At 42.6% G+C, this 22,434-nt stretch overlaps 1 protein-coding gene across 1 annotated transcript; it reads left to right on the forward strand.

Annotated features, from left to right (window-relative positions):
• The first annotated feature begins 15,328 nt into the window (after positions 1-15,328).
• Positions 15,329-21,073, forward strand: b3galt6 (UDP-Gal:betaGal beta 1,3-galactosyltransferase polypeptide 6). The gene is made up of 2 exons (XM_060851998.1): positions 15,329-15,533; positions 18,640-21,073. Exon 2 carries the CDS (start codon positions 18,674-18,676, stop codon positions 19,664-19,666), a length of 993 nt encoding a protein of 330 aa, XP_060707981.1. The 5' UTR covers positions 15,329-15,533; positions 18,640-18,673; the 3' UTR covers positions 19,667-21,073.
• The last annotated feature ends 1,361 nt before the right edge of the window (positions 21,074-22,434 follow it).

Consider the following 22,434-nt stretch of genomic DNA (forward strand, 5'->3'; position numbering starts at 1 on the left):
GTGACTTGCTCTGATTGCAAAAAGTAAATTTGGAATTGGGCCCAAGTGTCGCACAAATAACTTTAAATGAAGAGAAATGCAGTTTACTCTCATGTTTACCAAGATAGAAGACTGATTAAGATGGTGTATATTTCAGTATTATCAGGGTGTAGCAAGACAGTGGGTTGATTTATTAACATGGCAACATGAAGCCATATTAGCGCACATGAAGAAAGAGTAACATAGTGGGTTATCATATTGGGTTAATAGGTTATTGGGTTAATATTGAGTCAAGTAATCCCCGAAACACGTGTTCAGAATAAATCCCACTTTATTCCAGTTGCTATCAGTTCAGATGGAGAGTTACCAGACTTTGAAATATTAAATGCACTTCCTCCCCACTGAGGCTGCTGAGTTTCTCCAGCCACTCCTGGTTTTGTTGTAGTAATACCCAGGCATGGATTAATGATTCAGGGCAATGGGTGGAATCTTCTGCTCATGTTCCTGGTGTACTTACTGGCAGAATTAGGCAGGATGGTAACATACCTGAACCCACACTGTCTTCCCATCATGGCCAGAATGAGGTGTTGACCTACCTGCCTTGCTGGCCTGGCCTTACCCACGTTCAAGGGGATGCCACAACAAGCATAGCACTGAAGACTATGTGGCCAGATTGGCCCCAGCAGATGGTGGTGGCGGGTGAGGTACCAGCCAGTGCCTACTCGGGGGACACAATGTCAGGAAGACAGGCTTGGCCACTGAGAGACTGGGCTCTACCCCAGTTGCTTCCCCCAACCCGATATCCCGAGGGCTTCCATCATGAAAGAAAGCCCCAGATTACATATCTCTGCTCTGGGTCATTTCACTACTGCAGGCATATCCAAAAATAAAGCAGTGTGGGTCTCGTGCCCATGAGTTCAAATCCAACCACAGCCATTGGGGGATTTTGTAAATAAATCCAGATTTAGTCTCAGTAACGGTGGCCACGTAACTATCGGATTGTCATAAACATTCATCTAGTTGAACAGTATCTTTAAGAGAATGAAATACTACTGCCAAGGGACCAATGCTCACATTTTTAGGTTAGTTTACCTTCAGTGTGGAAACAGGCCATTTGGCCTCATACTGACCCTCCGAAGAGTAACCCACTCAGACCCATTCCCCTACCCTATACTTAACCCTGATTAATGCACCTAAAAATATGGGGCAATTTAGTATGGGCAATTTACCTAACTTGCACATTTTTGGACTATGGGAGGAAACCGGAGCACCCGGAGGAAACCCATGCAGACATAGGGAGAATGTGCAAACTCCACACAGACAGTCGCCCAAGATGGTAATTAAACCTGGGTGTCTGGCGCTATAGGCAACAGTGCTAGCCACTGAGCCACCATGCCGCCCTGACCATGAGCCACCATGCTGCACTGAACACTGAGCCACCATGCTGTACTGACCACTGAGCCACCATGCCGCCCCAATCACTGAGCCACCATGCTGTCCTGACCATGAGCCACCATGCCGCACTGACCACTGAGCCACCATGCTGTACTGACCACTGAGCCACCATGCCGCCCCAATCACTGAGCCACCATGCTGTCCTGACCATGAGCCACCATGCTACCCTGACCACTGAGCCACCATGCCACCCTGACCACTGAGCCAGCATGCCGCCCCAATCACTGAGCCGCCATGCCGTCCTGACCATGAGCCACCATGCCACCCTGACCACTGAGCCACCATGCCACCCTGACCACTGAGCCACCATGCTGTCCTGACCATGAGCCACCATGCCACCCTGACCACTGAGCCAGCATGCCGCCCCAATCACTGAGCCACCATGCCGTCCTGACCACTGAGCCACCATGCCACCCTGACCACTGAGCCACCATGCTGTCCTGACCACTGAGTCACCATACGACCTGGACCACTGAGCCACCATGCCGCCCTGATCACTTAGCCACCATGCTGCACTGACCATGAGCCACAATGCCGTCCTGACCACTGAGCCACCATGCCACCCTGACCACTGAGCCACCATGCTGTCCTGACCACTGAGTCACCATACGACCCTGACCACTGAGCCACCATGCCACCCTGACCACTAAGCCACCATGCCACCCGGACCACTGAGTCACCATGCCGTCCCGATCACTGAGCAACCTTTCTGTCCTGACCACTGAGCCACCATCCTGCACTGACCTTGAGCCACCATGCTGCCCTGACCACTGAGCCACCATGCTACCCTGACCACTGAGCCATCATACCAGCCTGACCACTGAGACACCATCCTGCACTGACCTTGAGCCACCATGCTGCACTGACTACTGAGCCAACATGCTGCACTAAACATGAGCCACCATGCCACCCTGACCACTGAGCCACCATACCACCCAGACCATTGAGCCACCATGCCGCCCTGACCACTGAGCCATCATGCCGCCCTGACCATGAGCCACCATGCCGCCCTGACCATTGAGCCACCATGCCATCCTGACAGCTGAGACACCATGCTGCCCCGATCACTGAGCCACCATGCCACCCTGACCATTGAGCCACCATGCTGCACTGACCACTGAACCAACATGCTGCACTGAACATGAGCCAACATGCTGCTTTGCCCATGTGCCACCATGCCACACGGATGACTGAGACACCATGCCGCCCTGACCACTGTGACACCATGTTGTCCCGATCACTGAGACACCATGTCACCCCGATCACTGACACACCATGTCGCCCCGATCACTGAGACACTATGCCACCCTGACCACTGAGAAACCATGTTGACCCGATCACTGAGACACCATGTCACCCCGATCACTGAGACACCATGTCGTCCCGATCACTGAGACACCATGTCGCCCCGATCACTGAGACACCATGTCGTCCCGATCACTGAGACACCATGTCGCCCCGATCACTGAGACACCATGTCGTCCCGATCACTGAGACACCATGTCGTCCCGATCACTGAGACACCATGTCGCCCCGATCACTGAGACACCATGTCGCCCCGATCACTGAGACACCATGTCGTCCCGATCACTGAGACACCATGTCGCCCCGATCACTGAGACACCATGTCGCCCCGATCACTGAGACACCATGTCGTCCCGATCACTGAGACACCATGTCGCCCCGATCACTGAGACACCATGTCGCCCCGATCACTGAGACACCATGCCTCCCCGATCACTGAGACACCATGTGCCTAAGGTTGTTAAACAGCTCAATGACTAAACTGAAGGATGTTGTTTTTTTAGACTGTTACCATCACCTCTGTCTTTGTGTCACCTACTCTGAAACTCCCACATCAGTGTAACTTTAAAGTTGGAGCAGGTTCACAAAGGGTTAAAATCCACTTAGAGCTGTCCCATCAAAAATCCAATATTTGCAGTTCAAATTGTATGTTAGAGCTTGAGGTAGATTTTAACCCTTTTGTGAACCTGCTCCAAATATAAATATTGCAAAAGCTATTTTTATTCTAAAATACTTAAAACTAAGTATTTATTTTGATGTATTAAACAAACAGTAATTTATGAGCATGGTCTGGTTGATTGTGAGGGTAAATACAGGATTCATAAAGGGAATCTTCATAATTTTGAAATTCACCATAATCAATCGCAAAAGATTGAATACCTTACTTTTTTTGTCCGACAATTTCTATAATTTCTACATCTATTTCCATAAGATGAGTGCCCTGGAAGATATTACTAGATCCATTGTGGCACAGGTGGCATGGTGGCTCAATGGTTAGCACTGCACCAGGGACCTTGGTTCGATTCCAGCCTCAGGCGACTGCCTGCGTGGAGTTTGCACATTTTCCCTGTGTCTGCGTGGGTTTCCTCCCACAATCGAAAGATGTGTAGGCCAAATCAATTGGCCGTGCTAAATTGTCCATAGTGTTACATGCATTAGTTTGGGGCAAATAGAGGGTCTGGCTGGGTTACTCTTCGGAGGGTCAGTGTGGACTTGTTGGGCCGGAGGGCCTGTTTCCACACTGTAGGGAATCTAATCTATAAGAGTGGTTGTTTCAGGTGACTGGTACTAGCCACAAGAAATTTTCAACAAAAAAACTATTGAAGATTCACACAGCACAAGTTCACAGCCAGTTTCCCACACTCTCTTGAATCCTCACAGCCACGACGTAGGAAGAGGCAATGTGTGGAAAGTTAGACCTCACAGGAAGGGAGCATGAGTCATCCAGGTTCATTCATATACAACCCACAGTGTAGTCAGGAAAGGCCCTGGCAGGACTCACACGTCCATTCTTGGTTAATCAGGTAAAGGTACAAGAAGTAAAGGTGGAAAAGTAAATGGGGTAAAATAAACAGAGCACACCAGAAGACTGCAGGCAAAATATTAAGGGAGGTTTGGTGAAAAAAAAATCATTTTAAATGTCCATTCTCTTAAATTTTCGGAAAGCTAACAGTGTCGTCACTCTGTTGTGGGTAAAAGCGACAACCAATTTTCAGGTAATAATGTCCCACAAACAGCAAATCAATGAATATTTTCGGTTAAGGGAAGAATGTTAATCAGAAAACTGAAAAGGTTTCCTGATCTTCTTCAAAGGGAGCCGTTTACTCTTTTACAGTCAGTCAGGAGCTCTGACTTAACGTTAGTAGCATTGATAATGTATGTCAATTTCAATGATAAGGCTCCAACTCACAACTTTCTAACTTAGAAGCATGAGAGCAATTGGCAATCCAAGCCAACTACTTAATTAGTTACACTAAATTTTAATTTTTTTTTCTTGATAAGTGTAACTTGCCTTGAACCTATTCTGGAATATTCTCTGCAATCAGTTTGGCAGAGGGGATGTGAATTTGATTGCGCCTTCAGTGCATGGCATGCTATTCAGCAACAGCAGCTGTTGTAGTGAAGGCAATAGGTTCAAATCAGTGAACAATAAAATCAGGGCCAGTCTTATTCACAAGAATAAATGGATGGAACATTAAACAAAGTTGACAATTTTGCTTTGATTTGATATAAACTTATAAAGTAGCAAGTTTACCTCATTACTTTAAAGAGTCATTTCCACTTTGAACCTTTATTGTATCCCTACAGGCTGCACCATGAAACTGATTTCCCTGACATTTTTTCATTGAATTTTTTTGTATACCTCTTTCCTCTGTTTCACATCATGCATGTTTAATCCTGCCTTATATCTGTATTTAAAGACTTAATTAAATTTGTTACTGTCCTGATTACAGGCGCTACGGCTATTGGAATGTGCCTGAATGAAATACACTTGTTCAAAGGAAAGACATATAGCACCTTTCACAACCACAGAATATCCTAAGATGCTTTGTATCCAATGAAGCTTTTTTGAAACGCAGTGATTGTTGTGGGAAAGGTGGCAGCCAATTTGCATGCAACCAATTCCCACAAACTGTAATGTGCTAATGAACAGATAATCTGACTTTCTGGCAGTAAGTGAGGAACAATTACTGGTCAGGACGTTGGAGATTAACTCCATGGTTCTACTTCAAGACAGGTCTGTGGGATCTCTGACATCCATGTGAAAGACAGCACCTCTGCCACTGATGTGCACCCTCAGTACTGCACAGGAGAAACAGCCTTGATTCTTGTGCTCACGTCATATTGTGGGACTTGAACCCAACATAGAGTCATAGAGATGTACAGCATGGAAACAGACCCTTCGATCCAACCCATCCATGCCGACCAGATATCCCAACCTAATCTAGTCCCACCTGCCAGCGCCCGGCCCATATCCTTCCAAGCCCTTCCTATTCATATACCCCATCCAAAAGCCTCTTAAATGTTGCAATTGTACTAGCCTCCAACATACTTTAACTGTGAAGATATGACTCAACCTATGTGTCCCCACTCTGGCCTGCTTGGTGCAAAACACTCCAAGTATTTGGACAATTCTGTATCATCCATCCCTTGTGCAAAAATGTACAAATGAAAACTCCTTTGACCACAAGTCCATCAGGTCATGGTCATCACTTGGCATCCTCAAGACCCTGTGGGAAAAGAAGGTGGATCTGTCAGTGCACACTGCCCTGAAAGTGGCTGTGCTGTTGAAGAGGCTGTTACACATCTCCTTCTGGAAGCTAAAAAAACCCGAAAGAACTGCAGATGCTGCAAATCATAAACAAAACAAAAATTGCTTGAAAAACTCAGCAGGTCTGGCAGCATCTGTGGAGAGAAATCAGAATTAACATGTGACCCCTTTTCAGAGCTCAAGAAGGGTTTGAAGTTCTGAAGAAGGACCTCTGGACCCGAAACATTAACTCTGATTTCTCTGCATAGCTGCTGCCAGACCTGCTGAGTTTTGTCCAGCAATTTCTGCGTTTGTTCCTTCTGGAATGTGCCTTTGCAAAGAAGATCTGCAGAGAGATACCCTGGTTTTTGAGAAAGCTCATCCCAAGCAGAAGTCATAGGACACCAAGTTATAGTCTAGTCCAACAGGTTTATTTGAAATCACAAGCTTTTGGAATACTCAGGCCAGGTAGATTAGCCATGGGAAATGCAGGGTTACAGAATAGAGCAGGGGGGTGGCTCAGGGTGGGATGCTCTTCAGATGGTTGGTGTGGACTCAATGGGCTGAATGGCCTGCTTCCACTCTGTAGGGATTCTTTGATAGTATACATGGTGGTTGAAGGATATGGAAACAATTGGCTATGGGAATAGGGTGGGGATGTTAGATTCGCGTTATTTCCAATGTGGAAGAAAACACCAACATGGATTGGTCAGTCCTAATAATCTGTTTCCATGTTGTAAATTCTGCATAATCTTTTGTTCTTTACATGACCGTCAATGGTTGCACAACGCGTACATATTTAAACATGTATTTATTGTCAACAGTTGCATTTAAAGATTATTAAGTGTAGATTACCAGCTGTTCAGCTTTCAGGAATTCTATTTTTAATGACTAGCTTTTCAATTTCAGTCACGTAGCATTTCAAAATATGTATTACTGAGAGATGCTCTGTTTTGTTCAGGGTTCTATTAGGATATGGAATTTGTCAGAAAAGAGAAACAAAGAATTGAACATCAACATTCAGAGAAATAGGCTGGCATGTAATAAGATACTAACTGAATGCTAAGCACTGTATCTTAGTGACCTCCTGTGGCAGAGTGGCGGTAGAATTTTCACTTTCTATGACAAAATATCTTGACACAGAGCCATAGATTCATAGAGGGGTATAGCACAGAAACAGACCCTTCAGTCCAACTTGTCCATGCCGACCAGATATCCTAAACCCCATTTGTCAACAATTGGCCCATATCCCTCTAAATCCTTTCTATTCATAAACCCATCCAGATGCCTTTTAAATGCTGTAATTGGACCAGCCTCCACCACTTCCTCTGGCAGCTCATTCCATAACTGCACCGCCCTCTGCATGAAATAATTGCCCCTTAGGTCTTTTTTAAATCTTTCCCTTCTCACCCTGAACCTATCCCCTCTAGTTCTGGACTCCCTCATCCCAGGGATAAGACCTTGTCTATTTATACTATCTGTGCCCCTCGTGATTTTATAAACCTCTATAAGGTCAACCCTCAGCCTTTGATGCTCCAGGGAAAACAGCCCCAGTCTATTCTGCCTCTCCCTATAGCTCAAACCCTCCAACTCTGACAACATCTTCTAAATCTTCTCTGGACCCTTTCAAGTTTCACAACATCTTTAGATTAGATTAGATTACTTACAGTGTGGAAACAGGCCCTTCGGCCCAACAAGTCCACACCGACCCACCGAAGCACAATCCATCCCTACATTTACCCCTTACCTAACACTATGGGCAATTTAGCATGGCCAATTCACCTGACCCGCACATCTTTGTGACTGTGGGAGGAAACCGGAGCACCCGGAGGAAACCCATGCAGACATGGGGAGAACGTGCAAACTCCACAGTTTGTCGCCTGAGTCGGGAATTGAACCTGGGTCTCAGGCGCTGTGAGGCAGCAGTGCTAACCACTGTGCCACCGTGCCGCCCAATAGGTAAATAAACAGTACAGAATAATTCAAATCTACATGTGTTCAAACGCTAAGCTTAATATTAAACTCACATAAAACAGTTGAAATGGATGATTTTGGATTTAATGTTCTCTGTTTTGTCAGTGCTTCGGTGAAACTGGTTATTTGAGATTTTGGATGCACTTTACGGCATTTTCCCCAGGTGCAATAGCTTTCAGTCCTGAAAACAAATGGTACAATTTACTGAATATTGTTCTTCTTTATTTTGCATCTTTCATAAAACTGCCAAGCCAAAAACAAAAAGGATTTAATCATCAAAAGTCTGTAGTACAGAAGGAGCTCATTCAGTCCATTGAGTCTGTGTTGACTCACTATTAGAGCAATCCAGCCTGTCCCTGCTCTCCTCATCTTTCTCTATAAATGTGAAAAAAGATCTGTGGAAAGGTGTGAGTCAACCCCTCACACCATCTGAACTCCTTCACGTTGCACTTCCATTCGTACCTTTTGTGTTCTCTTTCTCAACTTTGTGAGCTCTCTCACTCTTCCATCTTGGCCCTCACTGCTTTCTTGCCCTCTTGTTTCACGTCTGTGCATTTCTCTGTAGTTCCCAATGTTACAGCAGTGATAGACACGTGATGCAAATCAATATAAGTGAAAACTGTTCTGTTGGAGCCTGGACTTTTGGCGCTATCAAATGGCAGCAGGGTCAGGGCCTCCTGGGTCATTGGCATTATCATCCCTGAACTGGGACTCCTTGAGAACCAGAACATCTTCAAGAGACCTTGCAGAAGCTCTGGAGCCATGCTGGAGACCCAATTTGTACAGAAGATTAACTCTTAGTTACACAATATCTTTTTATTCTTTTTGTAGCTCAAAATGGTGCCAGATTGGGGCGACTAAACACTTTTCACTGTATCTTCAAGATATATGTGACAACAAAATCAAATAACAATTATACTGTCTCTTCCTTTCACTCTCTCACTCTCAGCTTCCATTTTCCCCTTCAGGTTTTTTTGGATGTTTCTCTGCTTCCTGACATTTTCCCCACCCTCTCACACATCATGCTCAGTCATTCCTCACTGTCCCTTGCTACTGGATGAAACTCTGCTTCAGCACATGTTTCAGCTTAAACTCTCACACCTTCTCACACCACGCACCTTGGCTGCAGTGTGTAATTTTCTACTGAATTTTCATATTAGCTATCTATCTCAGCCGCACCTCCCAAATCCACCACCTCCACCACTGAATCACAGAACTATTACAGTATAAAAGGAGGTCACTCTGCCCATCCTTTTGCCCAAAACGTCGGTTTTCCTCGGATGCTGCCTGACCTGGTGTGCTTTTCCAGCACCGCTCTAATGTAGACTCTGCCATCCTGTCTACTCTACGATCCAGCGCCAATCTCCCACTTTTTCTTTAATGTTCTCCACACCATTCCTATTTTTAAAAATCCGATATCCTCTAAAATTCTTCGATTGAACCTACCTCCACCAAATTTGCAGGCAGCTCATTCTGCACCCTAATACTCGCAGAGTGAACACATCTTTCTCACACTACTTTAAATCTATGCCCTTTTTTTTGTTTCATTTATAAGCAGTAACGTCTTCACCCCATCTACGCTCATGATTTTGAAAATCAGATCTCCTCTCAGCCTTTTCCTATCCTCACAGCTGAAGTTCCTCATACCTAGTAGATCACTCCTGCGGTAAATCACTTCCCCTCCAAGCCACAAACCATCCTGACATGGAGCTATTTGATTATTCCTTCAGCGCCACTGGATCTAAATCCAGGAATTCCCTGTAACAGCAGCTCATCATTACCTTCTTAAGGGCACTTAGGGATTGACAATAACTGCTGCCCTTCCCCTGCATCCAGAATGTTTGATTTAAAGTATGACCAGTGGCAATAATAAATGCTTGCTGGCCAGCTGCACTTGTTGCTCAGCCTGCCATCTAGTGGACAATGGAGAGAAAGCAGTGAGGGAAGGTCAGAATTAGATCCGTGAGAGACAAGTGAAAGGAGTTAATGTCAATTTAGATTAGATTCCCTACAGTGTGGAAACAGGCCCTTTGGCCTAACCAGTCCGCACCGACCCTCCGAAGAGCAACCCACCCAGACCCATTTCCCTCTGACTAATGCACCTAACACTATGGGCAATTTAGTATGGCCAATTCACCTAATCTGCACATCTTTGAATTGTGGGAGGAAACAGATACTCCACAGTTTGATTCCCTCCTCAGTCGCCCGAGGCGGGAATCAAACCAGGGACCTTGGTGCAGTGAGGCAGCAGTGCTAACTACTGAGCCACAGTGTCACCTCATGGTCAGGGCTAGACTAAAAATTCACACAAGCTTCGTACATCAATTTCTAAATTGTACTTCATTAAAGCTCAGGATAAGCAGAAGGCAGGGGTCAAACATTAGCCAAATTTGCAGATTATGCTAAAATAGCTGGGAAAGTAAATTGCAATGAAAAAATAAGAAGTTTACAAAGGGGTATGGGTAGATTAAGTGACTAGGCCAAAATTCGGCATATGGAATTAACGTGGTTAAATGTGAGGTTATCCATTTTGGTCAAGGGAATAAAAAGGCAACATCTTACCGAAATGGAGACAAACTTCAGTGTGCTTCATTGCAGAGGGGTCTGGGTGTCCTTGTGCATGAATTGCAGAAAACTATAATGGGGGTATAGCAGGCAATTGGGAAGGCAAATGGAATTTTGGCATTTATTGCTAAAGGAATAGAGTATCAAAATGGGAAAGTGTTGCTGCAACTGTACAAGATATTAGTGAGATTGCACCTGGAGTATTACGTGCAATTTTGGTCCCATTACTTGAGGAGGTATGTAGTTGTTGTTTTGGAGGCCGTTCAGAGGACATTCTCAAAATTGATTCATTCCAGAGATGAATGATTTGTCTTATGAAAAGAGATTGAGAAGGGTAAGCCTATACTCTCTGGAATTTAGAAGAGTGGGAAGAAATCTAATTGGAGTATATAAGATGCTAAAGGAGATTGACAAAGTAAATGTAGAAAGGATATTTCCTCATTTGGGGCAATATTAAATGAGAGGTCATAGTTTTAGGATAAGGGATAGCAAATTTAAAAAGAGATGAGGAGAAATTAATTCTTTCAAAGAGTCGTAAATCTGTGGAATTCACTACCCCAGAGGGTTTTAGATGCTGGGACATTGAGTATAAATAAGGAGGGAGACAGATTTTTATACAGTAATGGGTTGAAGGGTTTTGCAGAGTGAGCAAGGTAATGGCGTAGAGGCCAATTTTAGATCAGCCATGATTATATCCAGTAGCAGAGCAGTTTTGAGGGGCTGAACTGTCTCCTCCTGCTATTCGTTCTTATGTTCTAAACATGTATGAGTAGGAAGAAAGTAATTGGATGTAATAGGTGAAGACTGTTTGGGCACTGATGAAATCCATGAAAATGAGAGAGAAACAATATGGTAAAAAATTAGAGTTGAAGGCTGAGAGTGAGAGACACCATTGGGGATGGGAATTAAATGCTGACCTGGCCAATGATAACCTGGTGGCACAATGGTGGAGCTGCATGGTGGCTCAGCGGTTAGCTACCTCACAGCGCCAGGGATCCTGGTACAACTCCACCCTCGGGTGACTCTCCATGTGGAATTTGCACATTCTCCCCGTTTCTGTGTGGATTTCCCCCAGCCAATTTCCTTCCACAGTCCAAGAATGTGCAGGTTACATGGACTGGCCATGCCAAATTGTCCAGTGTCCAGTGATGTGCAGGCTGGTGGATTAGAGCTGAAAATGTGTTGCTGGAAAAGCGCAGCAGGTCAGGCAGCATCCAAGGAACAGGAAATTCGACGTTTCAGGCAAAAGCCCTTCTTCCGAAATGTCGAATTTCCTGTTCCTTGGATGCTGCCTGACCTGCTGCGCTTTTCCAGCAACACATTTTCAGCTCTGATCTCCAGCATCTGCAGACCTCACTTTCTCCTCCAGGCTCGTGGATTAGTTAAGGGAAATGCAGGGAAGGGGTAGCGGGGTAGGTCTGGATGGATTGTTCTTTGGAGGGTTAGTGTGGACTTGATGGGTCAAATGGCCTGCTTCCACACAGTAGGGAGTCCACGGGTATAAAGGAATGCAGTACGTTTCCCGATTAGGGATATTTATGTAAGAAGGTTGAGGTGTTTCCTGATCAGAATCTGTAGCCCAGACATTATTTGCTCAGTTGGCAAATATAATTCCAAATTACTGGTGTTTACATTCAGCCATTTGAAAATATGTACAACCTCAGGAAACAAGTTCTGGAAAAGTGACAGCAGATTGTACCTTCCCCATGGTGACAGACATGAAGTATGTGTTGACGCACTCTTTTCAATAACACTGGATTTCTTCGCCTTAAAGTTTGAGAGTACTGTGGGGACAAACATGCTGGTGTTTGACCACAATGTACAAGGGGACATTCCCAATTCTAGGTCCTAGAAAGAGCCAGCTTGGAAGCAGAAGACAGTAAAGCCGAATACTGCTGGAAATCTGAAACATCAACATAAAATGTTATATAAGCGTTAATTTTGAAGGCTTCGCGAGGCTCCACCCAGTTTGACAATGTCATATAGTATTGGGTGGAGATGTCAGGAGATGCTGGATTCTATGATTCTGACAGTTTTATGATTAACAGCTTGGGATCTCAAAGTGAACACTCTTTCACTGTAATTTCCCAAATAAATATGACAATAAAGTCATTCATTCATTATTGTGTCATCTATATCTCCTAAATATCTTTGTAACTATATCTATCTAGTTAATGTAACTTTTATCTAATTGCTATCATATAAAAAAAAATGTACCTTAAAGCAGTGGCCTCTTTTGTTAGGACTCACTGGGGATTGTTCCTCTACCACTGTAAATTACACAGGCTATCAGACCTAACCAATGAAAGAGGAATCTTCCCAACCACAGGTACTACTGAAAATAGTATCACAGAACTCAGAAAAATTTAATATGTAATAGGTTCTGAACAAGAGATGGTTAGAGCAAGGACCAAAGGCAGGTCTCTGACCAGCTAGATCACAGGAAAGATGAATAAGAAAAGAGTCAGTCTCTCAGGTGCAAAGGGTACAGTGATAGGACAGAAACCAAATGAATGAAAAGGTGCCAAGGATAGGTGAACTACTTTCTGAAATCAAACATCAGGGAAAAGCTGAAATAGCATGCAAAGAAAGGGCAATGTATGATTACAGTCTGGAATTGTTGAATGTTGAGTGCACAAGGCTGTGAAGTGCCTTATTAAGGAATGACATGCTGTACGTCAAGTTTGCAATGAGTTTCACTGGTGAAACACTTAGGTGGTCAAATGCAGATCAGGTGATTGTTTTGTAGAACTCTATCTTTCACTTCACAAGTAGGACCTCAAGCTTCTGGTAGCCTGTCCTTTAAATTCTGCAAACTGCTTTCACATGGATATCTCTGTCCTTAACCTGCCGCATTATTCAATAACAGGGGGGTTGGGGTGGGTGGGGAGGTAATAAGGCTCTGAAGGCAGTGGGAAGAAGAAAAGTATTGATGCTTGGCATTAACTGGAGTAGGGAATATCTTCTTGTGAAGCAGCGAGCACAGCTTCATAACTAAGGTTGCCAGATTGTGAATACAAGATGGAAAATCACAGGTAGTGTCAGATCATAAAGGAAAATAGTGGAGGCAGTGCAGAATTTCCAACTATAATCTCACCCAAAATTGTCTGAAAAGGTTGAATAAGTTGAGTCTATATATATTGAGGTTAGAAAGAGAAATGATCTTACTGAAACATATAAGATTTTGACTTGACAAGGTTGATGCTGAGTGAGTGCTCCTCTTTGTGTGGGATTTGAACTTGGGAGTGCAGTCTCCCATTTAAGATGAAAATAAGAAACTTTGTCTCCGAGAGAGTCATTAATGTTCGAAATATCAGCACATTTCTGGCTATGCTGAACTTGCAGGCAGGTGAGAGGAGAAGATGCTTGGGACAAATCAGCCATGATCTCAGTGAAAGGCAGTGCTGGCTTGAGGGGCCAAATGGCTTATTCCTGCTCCAAATTCTCATGCTGTTATGGGTCGTCAGGTGATAATGACAAGCTTTGAAGTGTACATACAGTAATGCTTCAAATTGCTATTTTCTTGCCAGGGTATTCCAAAAGATGCTTGTTTGCACTGTACTAATTTTATTAAGTGTGTTGTAAATCATTTACAATCTTTCCCTTCCAGATAAAGGAACATATTTCAGCATTTACATGGAAGTTGCAGTGTAGAAATATGGATGTAGAAACATACTATTCAGTGCCACAAATTGATTCTGGCATGAGCCGTTTCCCATTGCAATTTCCCTTACAATATATCCTTCTATTCTTTCCTCTTAGTAGTTTTTTTCTTCCTTGACCAAAACAAACAGACCTCAGCTACAAAGATTTATCCGAGGTTATTTTAAAAAAAAGAACAATTACAAACAAGCACTGACATTAATCTATTCAGCAAACTCCAACACCAATGGGATACCTTGTACATCACAGTCCATAGATTTCCACTTCACATAAAACTATGAGATCTAGCCAGGAGAGGCAAGCAATCAGATAAAGACGTTGGATATAAGGGATACTTGGAGAATTTCTTCTCCATCCCATCTCATAGAGTCATAGAGTAATACAGCACGGAAACAAACCCAACTAGTCCATGTCAAACATAATCCCAAACTAAACTAGTCCCACCTACCTGCTCCTGGCCCAGATACCTCCAAACATTTCCTATTCATCTATCTAATGTCTTTTAAATGTTGTAATTGTACCCCATCCACTACTTTCTCAGAAAGTTCATTCCACATACAAACCATCCTCTAGAGGTGTCTTATGACGTGCTGAACAGGATGATTGGAAAATATGTGGAAAGGCCTCAAGAGGGACATTTTAGGAAACCTTATAAAAGAGAGTGAGGTCAAGAAATGTAGGGAGGAAATTCCAGAGTTATGTCGGCCAATGATAGAAGAACGTAAATATGAAATACAGTGCTATTAAGTTGTTGCAGATGCTGCCAGTTGCTGTTAAGCCGTTAAATAACAAACGAAAGATGTGCTGATGCTTTAAATCAGAAACAAAAACAGAAGCCTAGCAGGTATGTGGAGTGAAATCAGAGTTATTGTTTCGGGACAAGTGACCCTTCCTTAGAATACCGAACCCGAAACGTTAACTCTGATTTCTCTCCACAGAAGCTGCCAGACCTGCTGAGCTTTACCAGCAATTTCTCTTATTTTATTCCTGTTAAGTTGTTGTTGTAATTTCAGTGGAAAACCAGCCCGTGAGTCCTCCCGAGCGCAGGGTGGCGCTATAGCGCGCACTCTCACCTTCTCCACACAAGTAAAACTGCGCATGCTCACCGCGTTAATATCATCACGTCGCTGGAGCCTTCCCCCTGACGCCGGTTGGGCCGCTGCCCGCCGGGAATGGTGTTGCTTCTGCGTCTTTTCGCCCCCAACCCTCCAGGGATCGCGGCCCGGGAGGAGGCCGCAGCGGCGGCAGCAGCACTGAGGCCCGTTTGTGTGAGAGCCGCTGAATGACCGACTGCCTCTGTCGGGCAAACACTGACCTCATTCCGTCACCAATCAATGCTGCGGTAAGTAGCAAAATCCCCATCATTTCATCAAAGTTGGTCAATCCTGAATAATGCCGTGGATAACACTACTTCACTATTGTACTGAACTGATTAATAATGTCCTCTAATCATACTGCTGGTCTTAAATAATGATGCTTAGCTCAATACTGCATTGCTCTAAATAATACTTGACATCTCAGTCACACTGAATCATAATGTCTTTATACTAGTGTCTGAAATGATGCTTCATTCACCTGATTAATAATACTGCAGCGTCCTGAATAATATTGTACTGCCCTGAATGATGCTGCTGCTGTCCCTGAATAGCAATGCCTTGAATTATAATACCTGAATAATGTGTCTTGAATAATGCTGATTTAGTTGTTCTGAATCATGTCTCATAATATTGTAGTGCAATGAGCTGTCATTGTTGTGAATAATTCTGAATCCGTATTTTCTTCCAATCCTCTTGCAGCCATTAAAATTCTCATAATTGACCACCCACCTGAGTGTCTCTCATGAGATAAACTCACTTTTCTTCTGCCTGAAGCTATGCATTGTTTTCTATGATTTCAGTTTCCATCTTGACTTCTGGATTTTTTTTTCAGATTTCACCACTGTCCTTTTTTTTCCCCCTCTGCCTCATGGTCATGGTGGCCACTCAATATTGTCTCTATTTTTTCAATTACAAGAAAGGCATTAGTAGTGATTTGTATCCTCTGCCATCCACTTTCTTGATGTTCTTACCACCCCCATCCTGTTTATTTCCCTGGGAATAATCACTCTATCCCCAGCTCCTCCCAACCAAATTTTCAAACTTCCAGCTGTTTAACCGTTGATCCTCCATTTGTGAAAGTACTGCTTTAGCTGTTAATCTGTTTACCCATTTTCTCAGGCCACCATTAATAATCTTATCCAGTACAAGCCTTACTGCCTCCCCTTTCATCCTTGTATGGTTGTGTTCTTTCCACCACACGCCCATGGAGGAAACCTTGAATGTAGCTGATGCACCATTAGTTTAACTACTCAATGCCAGATTCTTCTTCTCCTTTGTCAAAGCCGCTTACTGTTCTGAGATCATACTGAAAAGCAAATCTGACTTGCCATCTTTAATCCACTGCTAAATGTCTCCATCAATCCCTCTTCTAATATAAAATTGGAAGTGCTGCAAATATTCAGCATATAATATCTGTGGACAGAGAGCAGTTAACCTTTCAGATCAAAGACTTTTCTTGAGAGCAGTAAAAGTGGTCTTTCAATGTCTGTCAGTGTCAGTGAACATTGACATTCAGAAAAGCTCAGTATTTTCAGCGTGGTCCAACATTCATACCCTGGATAGTATGATATTATTGTTATTCAGTTGAGTGAAGTTTTCTTTTAAATTCCAGCCCCAACTCTTCTTTCCTTAAAGTCATTCAACTGCCCAAAGTAAAAACAATATTTTGTGCACCACCCATGTTTAAGTCCCTCCAATTAAGTATTCCCCCTTTGACAGGACAGAAATGGCCCTAATCAAAGAAACAATACTTTTTATCTTCTTACTGTGACACGGTACACTACACACTATTCTTCCTTAGCCTTTTTGATCTTTTTAACTTCTGATATGGTCAGACATACTATCTTCAAAGTCATTCCTCTGTTTAGTTAAGTAAAACTGTTGTTGCTTGGTTCTTGTGTCAAAATTCCAATTATAGTTAGAGTATGTCAAGCAAGGCTGCATTGATACCTCTTAAATACTCATGGGTTTATCTTCAAGTGTCCTGCTTTCCTTGTCAGCATGCTGTTCCTTGTTGGCAGCATCTTGTATTTAGAATACGGTCCCACATATACTACTGATATGCCGCTGTCCTGCATACTAAGCCATTCACTGTCTCTGCTGTCAGACTATTAAGTCAACATCCAGTATTTGAATAAGCAGTTAAATGTTGGATAGACTGAAACCACCATTTTAGGCCCCTTATCATCATTTCCATTGTCATCCCTGACCTTAATCTGTGGTTGAACTCATTGGGGCTATAATCTGAGACCTCTGAACTAAGTATCAGACACAACTTCCAAAGTGGTATTCTGTGCTCCACTGAATAATGCTGCTGATCTAGTGAGTAAAGGTACTGTGATATTGAATCCTACTAGCTTGTTGAACCAAAAATGACTGAATCATCATCATGGTGTACTGAATAATATTACTTTGTTGCATTGAGCAGCAAATCAGTGTTTGTGAGTCCTTGTGCAGCTGTAGTTAACAAAATAATGCTGTACTTCTTCGATATTGAATCAAATCTTGTTCTGCAATGTGACTGCAAAATTTAGCATTAGAATCACAGATGTGTCAGTGCTGCTGCTTAGCACAGACCATTCTTTGAACTGCTCTGTCTGTCACTACTGATTAGTGAGTTGACTGATCACCCTTAGATACCTAAGGGCGATCATTCCTGATGAAGGACTTTTGCCCAAAATGTTGATTTTCCTGCTGCTCGGATGTTGCCTGACCTGCTGTGCTTTACTAGCACCACTCTAATCTAGACTCTAGTTTCCAGCATCTGCAGTCCTCACTTTTGCCCTTAGGTAGCTGCTGAATGCAGGTAGGTAATCTGGACGCTGCAGTCATCAGCATTAAGAGACCCTCATTTAGTTTATGAGCCATTTGTTTTGGAAATTTTAGTTTATCTTTGTAGCTCTTCTAACCTGTTGAAAATGTTAACCACATTGAAAATCATGAGATCTGCAACAGAATTGATTTAAAATTGATAGTCTCTCTCTCCCCGGCAAAGATCTACAGTTTTCTTCACAATTTTTAAGATTTGAATAAACCATATTTTAAACTTTAAATTGCAGCTGAACTTCTCTTACAGAATAACTTTTGAGACAAAGTGAAGTTAATCTTTGTGAACTTCATGAAACAATCCTGCTCCTTTTTGGAAAATAAAAACAGTGCTGGGCAAATTCAGCAGGTCTGGTAGCATCTGTAGAGAGTTAATGTTTTGAGTCCAGTGACCCTTCATTAGACTTTGCTGGCTTCTCCAGTCTTTTCTGTTTTTGTTTCAGATTTCTAGCATCTGCAGTTCTCTGTTGCTATTTTCCTGCTTCTTGTTGCAATATTAACTCATTTCCTCCTCTTGTCCTTCAGCTGAGAGCCCTCCAGAAATTCAAGTATTTACACAATGAATCTAGTTCGACTCGTCTGCCGCCACAAAACAGCCCTTGGGGTTGCAACCCTGTCCTTGTTTGCACTGATATTGCTTTATCTGGCTAAATGCACCTCGGAGACTTTAAAATCCCCCGGTTTGCCTCGTGGGGTTGAGAGACGGAGTGACAGTCAGGGTCACAGCAGAACAAAAAGCCTTTCTGCTTTTCTTGTTCTGCTGATCACCACTGGCCCCAAGTACACCGAGAGGCGAAGCATTATCAGGAGTACGTGGCTAGCTAACCGGGACCCGGAAATCCTCCCTTACTTTACCATTGGCACCAGCGGCCTTCCTGCAGAGGAAGTTCAAAATTTGGAGCAGGAGAACACTCGGCATCATGATCTTCTGCTGCTGCCAGATTTGAAGGACTCTTATGAAAACCTTACCAATAAGATCCTTCATATGTATGCTTGGATAGACCAAAACATTGACTATAAGTTTGTGCTGAAAGCAGATGATGACACTTTTGCCAGGTTAGACATCATTAAGGAAGAACTGAAGGCAAAAGAACCAAAGAAACTCTACTGGGGATTTTTTTCTGGACGTGGAAGGGTTAAGGCTGCAGGCAAATGGAAGGAGAGCACTTGGGTTCTATGTGACTATTATTTGCCGTATGCCCTAGGGGGCGGATATGTTCTGTCTGCTGATTTAGTGCACTATATTCGAATTAACATTGATTATTTAAAAGTGTGGCAGAGTGAGGATGTCTCTTTGGGAGCCTGGCTGGCACCTGTCGATGTCAAACGCCTGCATGACCCACGGTTTGATACGGAGTACAAGTCACGGGGGTGCAACAACAAGTATATCGTGACACACAAACAGAGCATTGAGGATATGCTGGAAAAGCATCAGACACTCCAAAGAGAAGGGAAATTGTGCAAGGAAGAAATTAAAGTGAGATTGTCTTATATTTATGATTGGTACGTCCCACCATCCCAGTGCTGCCAGCGAAAAGATGGCATACCCTGACATCGCAATCTGGCACTGGATAGGAAGAGATGGCAAAATCTGTATTGGGAATTGGAAAGCAGTAGTGTGGATGTTAATGCAGGATGTTTCTCCTGAAAGGAGCTCCAGTATCCACACAGCACTTATTTCCAGATGTTTGACACTGAGCAGATCTTTATCCAGTTTACTGAATAATGAGTCTGCAAATTTGAGAGATGAAAACTTGTACTTTCAGTGTTTTTCTCCAAAAAGCACAAAGTTGCTGTTCTTCCTGATCAGAGTATATATTGGCTCATTGTAGTGCCAAGGGTTCAATTCCTGTTTGTCCATCTTTTGAGACATTTAAACTTTTGGTCACCCTCATCACTGTTACCCTGTGCAAAGCCAATGTCAAAGAACAAACACTTGGTATTCCAAATCCTAACTCATTACTCCAACCTGAGCAATGTTCACAGGTAGTTACATAGATTTTACTGTACGTTGTATCTAATTGCACAAAAGTCTGAACATCTGGGATTTGTGTAATCCCATTATAGTAAACATAATTTAATTATATTTGTGTATGTGTATATATATATATATGTATCTGTATGTGTGTTGTGATAAATGTGTGTTTAAGTTTACTTGCTTACTTAGATAAAAGTCTTTTTAACGTGGCTCTGAGCCACCTATTTCATCACAGCTTGCTCAAGTTGAATTGACGCTCATTAAAGTTCTCTCTTATGCGGCTCGGCAGTGAGAAGAAACATTTAAAAGTTGCAAATCAAAACCTTGAGAATGTCTACAGTGTTTTATCTTCCCCAATGTTTTGCTGCATTTTTAATACTTTTAAAAATAGTAACTATGTTTTTGTATTCATTGTAATGTAGGATTTTTTTTAACTTGCCCAACTAAATTTGCATGGAGATTGTCCACTTGTGCCTGCAGTCTTGATGTTGCGTGATTGACTGTTGGTATGTCTGTGCTTTAGTCTTTAACCATTTGCACAGTCATTTCATTTTTGAAATACAGCACAAATATGGTTTTGCCGGTTCAGCTTTACATGTAAGTAGGATTACTTTGTGTTTACTCTGTTCTCCAGGAACATGAGAATCTACAGTTAGTTGAAAAGTGTGATGCTGGAAAAGCACAGCAGGTCAGGCGGCCCTGAGGCACAGGAGAGTCTATGTTTCAGGCATAAGTCCTTCAACACCCCTGATGAAGGGCTTTTGCCTAAAATGTTGACTGTCCTGCTCCTTGGATGCTGCCTTACCTGCTGCGCTTTTCCAGCGCCACACTTTTCGACTCTGATCTCCAGCATCTGCAGTTCTCACTTTCTCCTAGTCTACAATGAGACCCCATTAATGTAGAACTTTATTGTTTGACTTTCACACCTGGAATTAAAGTTATTTGTTTGAATTGCATCATGTTAATTCAGGGAGTTTTAAACTTGGCAGTAATGTTGATGAATGGAATTAGGAAAATACTTTAACAATCCTGTTATGTCCTATAATTAACTAATGTATTAAATCATCCTGAGGATATGTTTCTTCCTAATCACTATTGTAAATGTAAAACATTCAGAATAATTTCAAGTATTCGTGTTTCACATTTTGCCATCCCATAAAAATGTACTTAAAGAAATTGAGAAACTTCTAAGTTGAGAAAACATGTAGATTTGTTATAGTTCAGGGTAACATCAGGTGAAAAGTTCCAATGAATTTTATAACCAGTGTGATTTTTGTGTAGAAGTAAAATGATTCCAATTTAAAAATGTCATTGTTACTGCTCGAAAGACTAAGCTTTAAAAACAATGGGATTTTTATCTTGAAGAGGCATTCTAAGCTAGACTGTTTTTTTGTGTGTGTTTTTAATTAATGCCGGAAATTGATGCACAAGTCCACTTCACTAGCAATGTGTTGTATTTGTCTAGTCCATAACCATTGCTCAAGATGTTGCATTCACAGTAGAATTAGACCTCCAACTGTTGTGACTTAGATTCTAAGTCTTGTGCAGCAGATAATCACCAATGAAGGATGTCATCGGACACCACATCTTAAATCATAACAAGCAGGGTCTGGTAAGGTTATATCATTCTGTAACTAAATATCAAGACGTGTACCTTCCGTACAGAGAGTCTGATCTGCATACTTGTGGCCTGTGCTGTTATTGGGAATGTGGGTGTTGAAGCGGGAAATGACGGCATTTTGGGGAGTATTTTTTAAATCCATAACTGCTGAGTAGGTTTCTGTGGAATTTCTAATGACATTAACATTCTTTCCTATTTATTGAAACTTGAAATTCAAGTGGCTAGTCCAAGAAGAAAGCTTTTATAGTGGGATCAGTATGGACAAATAACGTGGAAACAAATTAATTACAGTGTCTTCAGACCTTGACCCAGCAAACATATTTTGCTTGAATGTGGACCTAGGAGTGTGTAGATTAGGAAGATCATCTTTTGTTCCAAATGTGCTACTGCATTTGCCCAGTTTGAAGAGTTTATGTAAATCTGGGCTGAGTTCTCGTACGACTTGTCTTGTGTTGAAAATGTTAAACTGTATACGTATTGAATGAGTCACACCTTTTCCAAGTGTTGACCCAATTAATGGATTTATATTTTGTAACGCTATCAAGAGTGTTTGTGTAATTACTTTTGCTGCTATGTTGACATTTACTTGTCAATGCTTTCAAGGAGTAATTAACTATTGTTCATTTGTATTCAATGAAACTGGCATATCATTCTGGCAATAAAGCCTAATACTGGTGGTAATGTTCAACAAGCCATCCATTTAGAATGACATTTAAAATTA

Source organism: Hemiscyllium ocellatum, chromosome 37 (assembly GCF_020745735.1).
Source record: "Hemiscyllium ocellatum isolate sHemOce1 chromosome 37, sHemOce1.pat.X.cur, whole genome shotgun sequence".
Classification (NCBI taxonomy): Eukaryota; Metazoa; Chordata; class Chondrichthyes; order Orectolobiformes; family Hemiscylliidae; genus Hemiscyllium; species Hemiscyllium ocellatum.